The sequence below is a fragment of the Sciurus vulgaris genome (assembly GCF_902686455.1).
Source record: "Sciurus vulgaris genome assembly, chromosome: 2".
NCBI classification, from domain to species: Eukaryota; Metazoa; Chordata; class Mammalia; order Rodentia; family Sciuridae; genus Sciurus; species Sciurus vulgaris.
The window spans coordinates 203,465,999-203,483,057 of NC_136462.1; the positions used below are offsets into that span (position 1 = coordinate 203,465,999).

The 17,059-nt window shown below is 49.1% G+C and overlaps 1 protein-coding gene across 1 annotated transcript; it reads right to left on the minus strand.

The window, feature by feature from the left end:
- Positions 1-1,689: 1,689 nt before the first annotated feature.
- On the minus strand, positions 1,690-16,974 carry YTHDF1 (YTH N6-methyladenosine RNA binding protein F1). The gene is made up of 5 exons (XM_079128008.1): positions 16,723-16,974; positions 16,117-16,141; positions 15,035-15,114; positions 6,903-8,423; positions 1,690-2,701 (listed from the first exon to the last, which is right to left on the minus strand). Exons 1-5 carry the CDS (start codon positions 16,747-16,749, stop codon positions 2,675-2,677), a joined length of 1,680 nt encoding a protein of 559 aa, XP_078984134.1. The 5' UTR covers positions 16,750-16,974; the 3' UTR covers positions 1,690-2,674.
- Between the last annotated feature and the right edge of the window lie 85 nt (positions 16,975-17,059).

The window sequence follows — 17,059 nt, forward strand, 5'->3', positions numbered from 1 at the left end:
CAGCAAACCACACATCTGGTGAAAGGTATTTCCATAACTAAGACTCCATTATGAAATTAATAATCTAAGTGTGGTGAGCTTTGGGGTAAGAAGGGAAGAGGAAATAAGGGCTCACTTGGCTGGCTCATGGGAGCAGCACCATATGAAGCACACTGTGACCACATTTACATGATGGACGTTCCCTCTTGCACAGCACATGCCCCTCAGGTGAATACTTCCTTGACTCCAGGAACGGACAGGAACCAGGACACCAGCTCTCCAGGGGCAGGGGTGTGGGGTAAGGTCACTGGACTGCCCTGTTTGCTCATGAGGCAAGAGCCTGTGTCTACCACCTCTAACCAGACTCCCTAACCCCACCTCCAGTTCCTCAGTGTCCAGTGATGCAGCCCTCCTGGTGCTGACTCTAAGAGAACAGTGGGTGCCTGTTCAGCACACACCACCCCGGCCCGTCTCTCAGGTGACACCTTCACACAGAATGGTGGGCGCCTGTTCAGCACACACCACCCCGGCCCATCTCTCAGGTGACACCTTCAATGCCAGGATCACTTTATTTCTAGAGAAGCCCAATGATGCGCGCGCACACACACACACACACACACACACACACAGCAGAAAAATGAGGAAATTATCCATTGATGGTTCAAAACTATTCCTAAAGTAAAATTTCAAAGCCAAGTTGGAGCTGCAGTGAAGGATAACATCCTGACTCTGACCCTGTGCCAGAGGATGGAACTAATTTTCCTATGCTTGTTTTGTGTGTTTCCTAATCAACTATTAAGTTCTAGCAGAGAGGACATGACGGGAGAGTGTAAGGATCCTGGGGTGATACTCAGTTATGTGTCAAAAGTAGGTAGATGTACACTTGGGTGTGTCAATTACCTCACAAAGAAAGCATGCTATGCGTAAACCTCAGATCTACTAGCATGCCCGTGGAATTATCAGAGTACCCTGAGGCCTGCAACCTGAATGCACATATAGGAGGGACCAAGGGTGACAGAAGAATGGAACAAGCAGACAGGGAACTGCAGCCAGGGACTTCTCATACAATGCTTCCACCTGTGCTGTGCATCTGCCAGTCCTTACAAGGTGCTGGGTCACTGAAGTTCTACCTAGCTGGAGCTTTACAAGGTCTTCTCGCCTTTCAACAGAAAACAAGGACAAGTGCAGTTTCTTCTCAGGAGACCCTTGGTTCCCTCCACCAGCCCCAAAGGAGTTGCAGGCCTTGGGAAACACTCGCGCTGCATGGAAAGCAAGGCCTCTGCTAGCTCCACAGCTGCCGCCCCAAGGCAGGGGTGAAGGACCAGCACGCAGACTTGCTAAACAGGTGTTTATTAAGGCTTGTATTCTCCTAGAGGACAGCAATCCGACGCCGTCCATGACTCCATACAGGCAGTAACAACTCAGAGCAAGTGACACGTTCTAGATACAAGTCTAAATAATACAGCTTACACTTTAACTCAGAGGGTCTTTTGGAGTAAATAGCTTCAGAAGGTATCTGCTCTCTAAGACAGGAAGGATCCTCTACAGCGGGCGCGTGCAGATTTGGTGACGAGGGCGGCGGGCATGAGCACCACTTCCATGCTGAACTCCCAACTCCAGGCAGCGAACTCCAACAGGCCCTCACTCCACAAAACATGACAGCAAATCCGTTTTCTAAAAGGGTTTTTTTGTGTGCGGTGTGTTTTGGGATTTTTTTTTTTTTGTTTTTTTATTTTTTATTTTTTTATTTTTTGCTTTTTTTCACCCATTCAACAGAAAAAAAAAAATTAGACAGTGAGATTCACAGTCAGTGGCATCACCCATCACACTGTCTGTACCGTCAAATCCTACTTTTAAAGCTCAGTATTACTGGTACAAAAACTTAAAATGACATTGGGATTCTCAAATGAAAAAAAGGGGAAAATTAAAAATGACCTGCCAACAACTAAGAGCACCTGAACACTGACCCAGACCTAATGCCTTTCTAATCCTCAGCAGCAGAGTAGCCAGCAGCAGTAGGGGGAAGTGGCTTGCTCTGTGTGGGCAAGGCATCAGGAAGGACGGCTCTTCCCAGGACACAAACATGGTCACTATGTTAGAAAAACCGAGATTTATCTCTCCGTCCAGCAGAAAATCCAAGTGGACAGATCAGCATTTTAGACAGATAACACAGAGAGCAAAAATGGCAACTCAACCGCAAGAGGGTGATCACTAACCTTTAATGTTGTGCTAGGAGAAGATTCTAACAGCAACCCCCACATGACAAAACCACCCCTGTGTTCTTACGTTTGTGATGAAGCAGTAGAGGGGCAAAATAAATTCTCCTATGGAAAAGGTAAAAGACTGGATAAAATAATAATAACATAATTTCAGCCAAAATTAAAAAAAAAATCTTTGGGATGTATTAGGTTTTTTGTTGTTTTTAAAGATGTTATTTTGCATTAGGTCAGTCTGACTGATAAGCTGACAAAAAAATACTTCTTTATTAGTGAGTTCTACAATATTATAATACATAGAAAAAATACAAATGAATGCAGACCCATCTGGCAAAAATGAACTACAAAGAAGGTAAAGATGCCACAACTCAACCCACACAGGACGACACACTGGAGCTGACGCCGAAGACAGCACCAAGCATACAGTTTTAACTCTGCTTTCAAAGTAAATGCTAACCACATAAGAAACGGGCTTGTCCTTATTGTTTGTTTCGATTCTGCCGTTCCTGTAAAAAGAAAGGAGAGAGGATTTTAGCACACTAAGCACCGTGGTGTGCAGGTGAATCCCCACAGAGGTGAGGCCAAGGCTGCCCTGGGTCACAGATCTGGACCTGTGCTCCCTGATCGGCAGATGGGCCACAATCAGCACACGTGCCCCGAGCTGCAGAGGGACCAGGTGCAGAGACCAGAGCAGGAACCATCCACACAGAGGGAGGCACTGAACTCCATCCCACCCTCACGAGAAGGCCTCTGAAGAGTCCCACGGGTCCAGCACCACTGTCAGCTCTTCCTCACATCACTGCCATGCTACATGGGAACACATATTAGAAACAGAACATGCACACGGAGGAAGGAACGCACACAGGAGGCGAGCGTGCAGTCATGGGGGAACTTCTCTTCTGGATTTTCTCTCATTTAAACCTCCCAGAGACTCAGAGGACACCAAAGTCTGTCCAACTAGTTAGAAAGTGAGCTCCGCATCACTTGGTGATGAAGAACAGGAGGATAAGCAGGAGTCCATCCAGTTCTGGTCCTTTCCACCAGCCCAAGTCCCCTGTGATACCAAACAGAACACTGGGGCCTCCAGCAGCACTGACTGATGTGGGGAAAGGTTCTGCCAGCCAGGCTTACTTCTGCTTCCAGAAAAACAGCAATCTTCCAGAGAATGCCTGACACACATTTGAGACCTCCATCCAACTCTTTCCCACAGTTGTCTGCATGGCTTCTAATCGGCGGGTCTAGAAGCCATCTCCATCTTTTCTAATCTCAGCTCTTGACATGAAAACTGCACCCTCCTAGTCTGCTACAGATGGACTAAAGCACATCCAGGTTCCCCTTCCACATCTCTGTGCAGCTCCTATTCTGAGAGTGCAGAGTACCTGGGTGTCAGAGTAGGGTGGACAGCCACTCTAAGAGTTAAAACCTCCTCCCTACCCTCAAGTGCACAACTGGAGGAAACAGACTCAGTATTTCCCATTAGCCAAGTCCTATGCTACTAGCACAGTATCCAGAGAAGCAGGACACCACCTGCTCTTTAAAAAAAGCAGCATTACTCATAAAACCTCTCAAAGAACTGAGAGTAAGCAACAATAGGTGTTGGAGAGGATGTGGGGAAAAAGGCACACTCGTACATCGCTGGTGGGGCTGCACATTAGTGCAGCCACTCTGGAAAGCAGTGTGGAGAAAAGTTTTCCTTAGAAAACTTGGAATGGAACTACCATTTGACCCAGCTATCCCACCCCTTGGCCTATCCCCAAAGGACTTAAAATCAGCATACTACAGAGATACAGCCACAACAATGTTCACAGCTGCTCAATTCACAATAGCCAGATTGTGGAACCAATCTATATGCCCTTCAATGGATGAATGGATAAAGACACTGTGGTATATATATACAATGGAATATTACTCAGCCATAAAAAATAATAAAATCATGGCATTTGCAGGCAAATGGATGAAACTGGAGAATATCATGCTAAGTGAGATAAGCCAATCTCAAAAAACTAAAGGAGGAATGATCTCACTGATAAGCAGATGATGACACATAATGGAGGTGGGAGGGGGCAAGAAAGGAGGAAGGAGGGACTGTATAGAGGGATAAGAGGGGTGGGAGGGAAGAAAAATAAAAAGAGAATGAATCAAAAACTATTACTCTAGGTAAATGTATGATTACAAAAACGGTATGCCTCTACTTCATGTACAGAGAAACAAGATGTATCCCATTTGTTTACAATAAAAATTAAAAAAAAAAAAAAAAGAACTGACAGCAAGCACAGCTCAGACTTAGAGGAGTGCACTAACATGCATGCATGCTTATTCTTAAGCTCTCTCCTCTGACCCTCCCTGCTGAGATGGTTTGGTGTGTGTGGAGATGACAGGGAGGCCAGGGTGCATCAAGGCATCCCCAAGTCTTCAGTGCAACACAAGCTGTGTGGAGCACAGAGACTGCACTGTTGTAAGCACCTAAAGGGGGAATGTTTGTAGATTTGAGGACTTGGTCTCATACAGCTGTATGAAAATTAGTGCTTTCCTAAGAAGTCAGTGAGCTTCCAAGTTGGACAGGGAGCTCTGTAAAAACATTAACTTTACTGTACTTTCTAAACACTAGGTACCTTTTAAGTTATGATGACTGGAAATCAGTGAGGCTTGTCATGATAAACAAAAGGTGGAGATGTTCTCAAACACCTTGAGAGCACCAGGCCAGCAACAGACACTCCCCAGAGGGAGGAGGGGCTCCCGACTCAGACTCGACCCCAAAACACCTAGGGCTGTGACTCCTGAATGAACTGATAACCCAGCCATTAGAAGGAAGGCCAGAGCACCTGGCAAGCACAGCTGGGCATACATCAGTTAGAGATCCACCACAGAGCACTCCATTTCTCTACACAGCATGAGCCTGGAAGGTACCTGAAATTCCTCCAGAACCAGAAACGAATCAGGGCTCTCACATGCCACTCTCAGTGACACAAGCTGATGTCAACAGGGAACCAGGAGTGCACAGCTTTTTGTTCTAGCTGACGTGGCTTGTGGGAGGGTCACAGTTCTTTCCTGTGGTGCCCATAAGGCAACCACCTCAGCTGGGCTGGCCTCTGGAGCACCCAAATGGTGGGGGCCACACGAATCCTGACCACAGGCAGATATCCACAGGCCCTGTGGTCGCTCACAAGGCTCAACCTGAGGCCTGACACAAAAACACAGTGTCCTAAGGATCAAGTTGTCATAATGCACGTTTTAGGACACTAGAATTTTAAAAACATCAACCCGTTCAGGGGCGGAATTTTAATCTTAACCAACCTTTGGGACTCAATGCACTTCGGAAAAACCCAAGTAACTAGTATTTAAGAGGACAAACCAAGCAAGCGCACACACACAGACACACATAGAACAGACAACTCCAAGTTTAAAGCCAGGCCTGTTCTAACCCTGCAAGTTCAGCAATTCAACACAACTGTGCCTTGTATCAGCAACATTCTGCATGGATGACAGTGGTGCCCCAGGACTAAACCCACCCGTAACGCTGAAGCCCCCGTAGTCTGTGCAGGTGCGTTCTACGATGCCCACAGAATTTCAAAAGTGCTCAAACAACACCTTTCTCAGACTGTGACCCATTGTCAGGCCTGGCTATATTTTATACCCAAAAAAGCTAAAATACAGAATTAACTGAAACAAATAACCTCCCCTTCATGCGTTCCACTATTCTACCATGAAGGTGACCTAATGGTGCCAGCACAGAGGACCCTGTGTGCACACTGTTCTGCTCCAGACATTTAGATACTTGCATTCATGTGAGCAATTCTTCCTCCAACACTGGACAGAAATGGCCAGAAAGCCAGCTGACCAACTGAAATTCCACCAAAGAAAGAAGGGAGCCTCAGATGAGCACTCTCATGAAGAGAGCTCTGCAAACCACATCAGGTCCTTTCTTCTGGGGCCAGCTTCTGGGCACCTGGGCCCTCCCCAAGAGCAGCCACACTGGCTCCAGGGAGCTATAAGGTTCACACGCCAGGAGCTTCTGTGGGCCCAACAGGCAATCAGGAGCAACTCAGATACCTAGCTACATGGATCTGAACATACCTTCTGAATACTGCATCTCCACGTCTTTCCCTGCCTACCACCCTCTTTAACGATTTTGATGGAGTAAGCTGAAGCTCCCAAAACTGTAGGATACTGAGTTTCTAAAAAAAAGATAAATGACTAGACTGGACCAGAGCTTTCAACTGCTAAAGGCAAGAGTTCCAGAAACATGAGCCCTCAGACAGGTGGGAAACCAAAGTGCTAGCCAGTGTCTACAGCAGCCTTGCTGGCTTCTCCAGTGCCAGGTGAACACTGCCTTCCACACGTTCTCCACGGAGATCACCATTCAGAAAGAAAACAAAACAAAAAGAGTAACTTCCCTCAAATTCTTTGTTACCAAATGTGTACAAATGTTCCCTATCACCATGCTTCTTAAAAACTAAAGCAATCAAAAGTTACTTGGTGACATCCAAACATCATCACTGGATCCTCCCGGTGGTCACTGTAGGGAAAGCCTGACCATGCTGCTCTGGGACTGCCTGCCCTGCCCAAGGCCAGCTGGGCACTGTCTGTCACTGACCCATTTTGGTAGACTGCCCATCTGCCCTCAGTCTCACTTGCTGCTCAGGTCACCTACCACAAGCACAGATACGAGACACCAACGGGCACAGCAGGTGCCTGAGACGTACTCACCTTGCGTACCACCTCCTCCTCCTCCTGCCGCTTCTCATAGTGAGAAAAGTCATCGAAGATGGAGGTGGTGTGCTTGTAGGAAGCGATAATTCTCAGCACTTGTTTGGCTTTTTCTAGGGGCACCTCCTGTGTGTCTCTGGAGTTTGTGACTGGTTTGTTGTCGTTGTTCTCTAGTCTGATGTGCCGGAGTTGGTTATTGGGCACGTCCTTGACAAAAATCCACTTCACATCAAATTTGCCCTTCCATTTGTCCTGAGACCAGACCCCAGCACTGGTGCCATAGTCCACAGGGGACTTCATCTCAGCCACCCCACAGAAATGCCCACTCCCATTGACACTGAAGAGCAGGTACACAGGCCCCTGGCTGCTCACGGCACGGAAGGCGCTGTCCAGGCGCTTGTTGCCGTGTTCCGTGCTGCACCAGATTGAGTACTTGATGGAGCGGTGGATGTCGTCTTCAGAATAGCTCTTTATGATGAACACCCGCCCACTTTTAAGGTTCCAATCAAACTCTTTAGGGTTGTAGCTGTGGGCAGCTTTCAGTTTCTCAAGGACAGGGTGAGAGTCTACACTGGGGGTAGAATTCGACTGGGTATTTCCAGGAGAGTTACTATCACTGCCAGCCCCTCCACTCTGCCCAAACGCAGCATTTCTGTTACGAGGGGCGACCCAGCGGGTTTGGGGTGGCTGCTGAGGACTTTGATATTGTGGTGGGGCCAATGGGGGAGGCTGAGCTGGGAGAGGCTGGGCCACCTGTAGTGGCTGTGGGGCAGACTGGGGGACTGGTGCCTGCTGGGGGGCTGGGGCCTTTGGCACAGGCCCTTTGTTATCCCAGGTGCCAATGTCCATGTTATGCTTTATAGGTGGAGGAGGCAGCGCACCCCCGACTACAGGCCCACTCTTGGCTTTCATTTTAGGCTGTGGTTTTGCAGGCTTGCTGGCAATGGCAGCCCACGAGGTTGGTTTTGAAACTGGCATATTAACATTTGTCCCACCATTGCCAGAAAGGACACCTGTCAGTGCCACACTGCTGACAACAGAGCCTACCGTCTTGACTGCAGAGGTGGTGACATCCCCAATCTTCAGGCCAACCATGCCCTGCTCCAGGCTGTTCATCCCAGGCGCCTTACTAAGAGTCTCGCTGTGAAAACCTGTCTGCCCGTCAACAACCGTGCCGCCCAGGGAGCTCGGAGGGTAGCTGTAGCTGCTTCCGTATGCAGAGCTCTGGGTCTGCTGCCCCTGAGAACCACTTGCCCCCCATGCTGAGAACGCAGGGTTTTCAGGGAAGAAACTAAACCTGTGCTGATACATGCTATTCCCCAGGCCTCCTGGCTGCCCAAAAACAGCATCGTGCATGAAATGATGGTCTCCGTTGCTGAGCTGCCCATAGGTGGTGAGGTATGGAATTGGAGGGTCCCCTGCAGTGGACCACGGCGCCTCGTTGAGGGAGTAAGGAAATCCGATGGACGGTGGGTAGTAGCTGGACAGGTAGGGATCACTCATCGAGGGGTAACTGTTACTCTGTGAAAACAAACAGGTGACGAGTTAGACTGCTGCCACACGTGAGGAGACTGAACCTGCTGACCACCTCTCACACACAGGTGAGCAAATGCAGCCTGACACTGCGCAAGTGACTCATTCCTATTGGAGCAACAAGGTCGTCAACTTGAGAACAAAGTCAGGATCCAGAGAAATTAGTGACAAACATAACCCAAGTCACCATCTCAAACACCAAGCCTCACTCATTTATCTGAGCTCAAGTTCAGGGACTGAGCTGAGCCCCCTAGAGCTGGGTGGACAGCTTCCTCCTCCTACTTCTACCTTCAAGCCTAATTTAGAGGAACCCAGAGTGGGGAATTAACCCATCATGCAGCAATGATTCTGGCAACTACCAATGGTGCTACAGAAAGAGAACAGTTTGACAGAACACTGGAACATTTCTGGAGGCTCCAGCTCACTGAGCACTCGACACACCCCCACTGTCCCTTCCTCTGGGCCTTCACACCTACTTCCCACACCTGACCTCAGGACTCCTCCCTATGCTCAAGGGCTGCTTCAGAGCAGTACCAGAAGACACTTCCCTGTGCAGTGGTGCACCTGTGTAGAGGTGATGAGAGGGAAGTGCCCGGCGTGAGGCCAGAAAGCACCACTGGTCATCAGTATTTTAGAATCATCTCTTACAATGAAATAACAGTTGTTTTCCTATAATAAAAATCTTTTCAGATTCTACAAATGGGACACTATCAATGTTCTAAAAATGAGAAAAACTCAAGCTTATTTTCCCTTGAGAGGATTTCAATGGTTCTGGCTCCTGTACTGCAAACTCCCCTCCCATATTGCCACCCAGCCAGCCTCAGAACAGCCTGTACAGCAGGGCCAGGCAGGTGGAAAGCCTGGGTGGGGAACTGCTTCATGAGGGATGCCCATGTTGCCTGCATGGACACAGGACAAAAGGGGCAGTTCTTCCAAACGGAGGTCAGTGCTCCTCTCCACCTTGAGCAGTTACAACCACTTCCACAGGCAGAAGGGCAGAGACAGAAGTCCCAGTGGACATGGAGCAGACCTACAGGACACAGACCACGAGAGCCACGCAGGGAATCCAGACATACCCAGGGTGCCTCAACTGAGATGACACGTGTAAGGATCTGAGGTAACATTCATCATACTATGCACAAGACACCCCTGCAAGTCCACCTGAAGTACTACTGTCAAACAGACAAGCACATGTGCAAGTCAGAGCCACTCCAACAGTCCACCACCCTGCCCACCATAGAGCAGGAAGCCCTCAGCTGCTCCCTGCTGGCACTGTCCAACTCACCTCACCACTGAGCCCCCAAATCCTGGAATTCTTGCTCCTTTAGGATTCGAACACAAAGGTCCCAGCTATTGTTCCCCTACAAAAACCATCACACCCCAGGAGAAGGGAAGGCCCACAGTTCAAGGAAGAATCACAAACATGCACAAAAAGCAAGAGTGAGGCAGTGAAGCAGCCAGGAGGGCCTTGCCTCTCCTCTCTCCCAAGCTGTCAGCTGCAGATCAGGGAATAAGCAAGACCAAATTTGAAGCTCTCCTAAAAACTGTGAAACTCTTCAGACGACAGCCCTTTCTTCTGCTTCGCTTCTTAAGAGGTGCTAGGGGTTGAACCCAGGGGCATTCTACCACTGAGTCACATCCCCAACCTTTCCATTTTTTAACTTGAAACAGGATTTAAGCTGCCCAGACTAGCCTCAAACTTGTGATCTTGCTTCAGCTCCCAAGTTGCTGGGATTACAGGTACGCACTACCACGCCAAGTTCTATAGCTCTTTCTTAACATTTAATGCATACAACAAAGGAAAAAGAGATTCCTAATTTCTAGTTCCTAGGTAAGAAGCTGAAGTTTACTAAAGCTCCCTGAACAGTGCTGTAGGCCTACTGGTGGCTGTCACAACCCTGAACCATGCCTTCCCTCCACCTCTAGATCAGCTCTGCCAATGGGCCATCTTCCAACACTTCCCACTGGCACAGGGACTTGAGGTGCTATGGGCCCAATTTCATTTTTATCTCAATCCTATTGACAGCCCATTTTCCATTACCTCTGCCATGTCTCCTTCCAATCTCTGAAAATAAAGCAGCTGGTTATTCTGCAAAGCTATCTGAAACAGGCCAAGTACAAGAAAAAAAAAAAAAAAAAAACACCTGCAGGTGATGCTCCGCATTCTGCATGCTAAATGCTGCAGTCCATGCCGCAGACCGCCCCTGGGAAGGGAGTGTTCCCAGTCACTGTCTGAGGGGCACAGGTTGACTGTTTTGGTCTCAACCTCAGCCACAAATGTGCCCTCGGGCTGTGCCTGGGCTGTTGGTAAAGCACCCAGAGCCTGTCTGAGCCCTCGGCCTCCCTCTATCCTGTACACAGCCAGGCACAGATCAGTATTCAAGTTGGCAAGTGCTGGAGGTAAGACTGGTTGTGACCCAGACCCTCCTCAGCCTGGTAGCTTCACAGGGCAGGCTAAGCTAGGAATACGCAAGTTTCTTCTGCAGGGACTCAGCTGAATAAACTGATGTTGTGAAAGGAAACTCAAAGCTTGCTCTTCACACATGAGCACCTCTGAGCAAGCATACTTGGGCCTCCAGAGCCCTCCTCAGGAGACAGAGGGTGCTGCCAAATCCAAGACTTCTAACCACAGCCCTGGGTGTGACAGGACTGCACAAAGGGACTAGCACACCTTCCAGGCAAATCAGAGCCACTGACAGGAAAACCTAGCTCTTCACTCTTAAGGGTCCTCCTCCTGATGAACTAAAAAATGATAAACACTTCAAAGTAACAAATTTTAAATAATCAGTGACCATTATCCCTAGATCATTAGAAACACCAAAGACTAAAACAGAGAAACCATAAACCTATTTTAGAATGAAGAACAATTTTTCCTGCTTCAAGTTTAATTAAACAACAAAACAAAATGAAAAAATGCCCATTCCAAGTGCCCAAGGCCACTTAATGATTTTTCCCACTATTAATTTTCCTGAGAAGTAAATTCTAAGACAGTTGAACACTTTAATTTCACAAACAGAAAGTGAATTGGCATCACAGGAACTAAGAGACTGGAGAGAGAATCAAAAAGGTCCCTCCTAAGGCCAAGATGAGCATGCTGAGAAGCAGGTACTTCATGTACTTAATCAAATCATATTGATTATTTGAGGGCAATGCTGAAAACCAACCCAGTGACAGGGTTCTAGAACTGCTGACCAGGGCCAGCAGAGGCCGCCAGGGTGGCCTCGCTGCTTCAACAGTCTTGGACAAGTCTTGAGGATGGAGGAGATGTTACAGGAAAAACCCCAACCCTGAGCACTTTACTCTTGTCACTCTTCCTATCTGTTTTGAGGCTGGTGCTGCTGAGGCTCAATTTCAGCCCCTCAGATGGTTGGTTGACATGCAGAGACAGCAGCTTCCAACATAGAATTTCTACATCGGTTTCAGCAACTTGTCAATAAGCAGTACATGAAGACCCACCCCTCTTTTCAGCTGCACTGCTAGGAAGCAGTCAGATGGCAAATCCCTACCTACCACCATCACTGTGGGCACCACCACTGGACCTTACTAAGGAAGGCCATATTGTTCAGATGCAGTCACAGAAACCTATGCCAGACACAGGCCTGGGTGACCAAGCACATTTCTGCTGACCCATCAGGTCATCCCAGTCCCACCAAGATCACCTGGACTTAGCAGTCAGACAAAAGTCAGATTTCTGCTAGCTTTGTGCACACCATGGACACCACAAAAAGCCCAGCATCATTCGACTTGGCTTTGTACAACCAGGTGAAAAAACTAAACGAACCGTGGGTGAGCATGATTCTCAAGAAAACACCAAGCCAAAAGTTTCTCCAAGGTCAAATACAAAACTTCGAACTTTAACATAACCATGCAGGACAACACCTGAGTGACAGCATATTCAGGGACTCTGAGTGACACCACGTTGAAAATGCCATGATTTAAAGAGTGCTCACAACAAAATTCAACCTTTACAAAAAAAGACTCGATTAAAAGCACAGGCTTCCTAAAGGAGTTCAGGAAAGACAAACTACCAATTATCAGTCTTGGAACTCCACAGGAAAATTCATGAAACTTTTTTATAAAATGAGTGTGCAATGAAAAAACAAAAACATCTCAGTGTCCTTACTCTCTGTTCCTATCAGGTGTGGCTAGGTAACTGATTGTGTTGACAACCAAGCACTTGAAATGCAGGTGCAGGTGCCACCTTTTCCGTGCCCAGGTGCCCTTGCTCATTTGTCAGTGCCAGTCACAGGTCATAGCACACATGCTCCATCAGTTCACTGGCTGGTACAGAAGGCCTGGAGGATAGCAGTATCTACACAAGTGGAACATCACTCAGGCAGTGTCTTACACTTGAAGAGATCTGCTCTGGATCCTCTTAGTCCTTTCTTGTCTTTCAAAAACAACAGGAAGAGCAAACTAGGAAGCCTGAGCATGTCTGCTTCAACAAGAAAACCAGGACAACCTGAAGCCCTTCACTGAGCACTTCTGCTCCCCTCATTTCCAAAAAGGTCATGGACACACACCATAGACCAGAAGAGGGGCATGGAGCTGCCAAGGTGGAGCCACAGGGCAACACAGCAAGGAGAGCAAGGCCTCCCGAGGCAACAGCCCCACTGCAGCCCACAGAGCCACACTGACTATTCAACCACATGTTCTGCAAACTTTCCAAATCACTCCAGCACCACAGTTCCACAAAATAAAGCAGCACCATGGCCTCATCACACAAACCACATGATGGCTGCAAAGCAAGGTTGAGGGCAGGTCCACGACCTTCAGTGTTGTCATGGCTCTGCCAACAGGCCTGTGCAAGTCAAGCCAGACCCATGCACTCCAAACACACATCGGGAACTCCTTAGACAAAGCTGCCATACACACAATGCATGCACAAGTCCGGGAGGCACCGAACACACCAACAGGGATTCCGAGCTCACTGATTCAGCCACAAAAAAGACCTCTCTTCTGGCTAGATGGTCACCACATCGCAGCTCTCATGTGAGGAAGCAAGAGAGAACTCTTCTATCTTCGCAACCTGCACCAAAAGAGTTCAAGTCTAGAGGCAGAAACAATTCCCAAATGACTCATGATCGAAACAATAAAATAAAATCCAAGGGGAGGAGGCAGAATGTCACAGTCCCAAGTGAAGAAACAAGCAACAAAAGGGATGGGGTCGCGGCTCAGTGGCAAAGCGCTTGCCTAGTACCTGTGAGGCACTGGGTTCAATCCTTAGCACCACATAAAATAAAATAATAAAATCATGCTGTCCATCTACAACTACAAAAACAAAACAAAACAAAAAACAAAAACAAAAAAGCTCAGTGGTAGAGCACTTGCCTGGCACACACAGTCTCTGGGTCTCACACTCAGTCCTGCAAACACACATAAAAGTATGTATGTATGCATACAGACACATGCCTTAAGTATAATAAAGCAACTGCTCTCCCTTTGTTTTGGTTAAAATTTAGTACATAATATTACTGTAACATAAGAATAGTATAAGATATTTTTAAAAATAGATCTTCTGCCCCAAAGTCCATGAATGATGCCAGGTCAGTTCTGCAACACCCTGTCCTGCCAGATGAGGGACAGAGTATCAGGGGCTATGAAGAGACTTGGTGGCTCAAGGCTCCCTCTGTACAATTTCTCAGGCTCCTAAGCTGCAGACTTACTAAGTGCAAAGGGAAGGAGGAAGATGGAGAAAAGTTCTAGGGCACTTTAGAAAAGGGAACATAAGAACAACAATGGCAGGCTAGTTTCATTCTGCCACAGGTAGAGGCAAAGCCAATTTCATTCTGAAGTAAACATGCACTGTACATCTTAAAAGTAGCAGGTATTATGGCTAACCCTGAATTTCAAGTTGCCCAGTGGTTTTTAACCAGGACAATTCTGTCCCCAGGAGACATCCGAGTTGTCACAACTCGGGTGGGAGTGCTAATGGAATCCAGTGGGTGAAAGCCAGGGAGGCTGCTGAATATCCTACAATGTACCCAAGTCTTCAAAGCAATGTTCTGGCTCAAAATATCCAGTGCCATGGCTGAGAAATCCTGAACTACAAGGCAAATGTGACTTGCTGGGCCTGCATCAGGTACTCTCTTGGCACTTTACAGGCAACCTCAACTGTCACCCTCCGAACAAGTCTGTGAGGAGTTCTATCACCTGTTTCACAGAAAAGGAAATTAAGGCACAGGGAAGGCAAGTCAAGTGACACAGGCAGTTGAGATTCAAGCCCAAGGGCAGGAGTCCAGCTCCACCATCCAGTGCTTAGCTACTCTCCTAGACCACAATTCAATCCTCCAGAACAAAAAACAACGTGCCAAGAAACTTCAGGAAACTATGCACAACTGCACTCCACAAAAGGCACTACACCTCACCTGCCCACAAGGATTCTACAAGCACCTATGCCCAAGCTACTTCCTCCAGAGGATAGCTACCTGTATCACACGTGCCCGGGTGGAACTGGAGAAAGATTTCAAAGGAAGTCTTCAAGACTACTACTAATACTGATCACTTCTAATACTTTCTAGTTTAGAATAATACAGTCAGAAATATAAGAAAGGTATGCTACAAATAATTAAAAGTACATGGTAACAAAATAAACTCACCGGATTGGACTGTCCAGAAAGGTAGGGCTCAAAGTCATTGTCATGAACTGTATCCTTCTGATGCAAGGAACCATTTTGTACTAGAACAAGAAGTTGCAAACATTATCAAGTTTTAAGATTACTTTTGAGCATGGAAATCAAAATATGGTCTATTTTCATCCATTTCTATGAGAAATTGATTTTATTTAAAATAAGCACACTCAATATAAATCTGTTTCCATCTAAATAAAATGGTGATGCAGAGTTTCAACAATTTAGGCTACATTTCTGAAAATGATATAATTTGGTAGATGATGACAAGATGTAGGTGAAAACAAAACGCAAGTTCACAATCAGGTTTTGTTGAAACTGACCAAGTCTAAGAAGATCTAAGAGGCGCAAACAGAGGATATAACCTCCAAACGTCCAGCTTGTGGACGTTCAGCTGGGAAGGGCTGTAACAGAAGCTCACCATTACCTGGCTCTCCCCTTACTTTCCACTGTTACAATGCTCAGCCAGAAAAGGAAAGGTGAACGAAGCACTGGGCCTTTTCCAATCTTAAAACACGATGAGCCCTATTTGGTTGCACCGGAGTAACATAGGCTGGTTAAAGCAGTCTTGCAAGTAAGCGTCAAGGGTCACCTATAGGTTCTCACAGGAGTGTGCACTGGGGCTTTATTCCAGGCAAGGAGATGAGAGCAGACTTAGGACACAAGGGAGCAGATGGTCTACAGGCGATGGTCCTAGCTGCCTCTCCCGGAGAGTCAGCTAAGGGCGGCAGAGGACTGGTTACTCAGTCCCTGGCCCCTGTGCTTGCCCTTTGAGCAGTGCCTTATCTCCTTCCCTTTCCCCCATCAAATCAACGGTCTTCCAATGAGAGGGAAGGGCTGCCCTACTGTGAGCACCCATTTATTTACTTCTCCTTGACAAGCCTGTCTTTGACCAGTCAAATCTCCAGGAAACGGAAAGTTTCATCTCCCATAAGCTGCCAGGAGGAAAGTAAGTTTCCGGTTCCAGACGTGGCTCGTGGACCTTCACTTGCCCAGGCAGGGCAGCCCGTCCTCCTCCAATGCCCGCATGGCCATCCTGGAATTCTCCTCACCTTTATTATCTTGTCCTTTTGTTCTCTGCATCGCCGCAGGCCGGGAGGTGCGAACAGACACAGCCCAGCCCGGAAAAGGAAAGACAAAGTTACTCTCCAGGGCACGCTCCCGGGCAGGGGCCAGGCGGCGTGACCCGGCCCGGCCTTCCGTGGCCCCGCTACCCGGACCTCCGACCCCGGGAGCCCATGTCGGGCCCTACGATCCCTGCTTCGCAAGCCGTGTCAGGCCTCTAGGTCCTCCGCCCGGCCCGCATCCCCAGCGCCGCCCTCGGGTCCTCGGCTTGGACCCTGCATCCGGACCCTGGCCTGTCCAAGACCTCAGCCCGGACCACGCATCCCCGACGCCGGCTGGCCTCCGGGTGCTCCGCCCAGACACGCACTCCTAACCCCGGCCTGGCCTCCGGGTGCTTCGCCCCACCCCCGCGCCCCGACCCCGGCCTCCAGGTTCTCGGCCCATCCCCGATCCCGGCCCGGCCTCCAGACCCCCAGCCCCGACACCCAGCCTGGCCTCCGCGACCCCAGACCCTGGCCCGGCCCGCGGCTCGCGACCCCAGTCCTGAGACCCAGGCCCGCCTCCGGGTCCCCGCCCCGCGCCCGCCCGGCTACCTGGGGGTCCACGCTGGTGGCCGACATGCTTCATGAACAGCGCGGCGCGGGGCGGGCGCCGCGGGCTTGGGCCTCCCGCGAGGCCGGGCCTGTCGGCCCGCGCGCGCGGCCCCGGGCCCCGCCGCCAACTCCGCGGGCGCGGCCGAGCGCGGCGGCGGCACTAGGCGCGCGGGCCGGGAGCGGCGGGCGGGCGGCAGGCCGGAGCGGACGAGCTGAGGGGACGCCGACTCCAATGGCGGCGGCGGCGGGGACGAGGCTGCGCGACGTCAGCGCGCGGGGCAAGCCGGGAGAGCCGTCGGGCCGCCGCCATGGCGCATGCGCACGGCCTTGCCAGCAC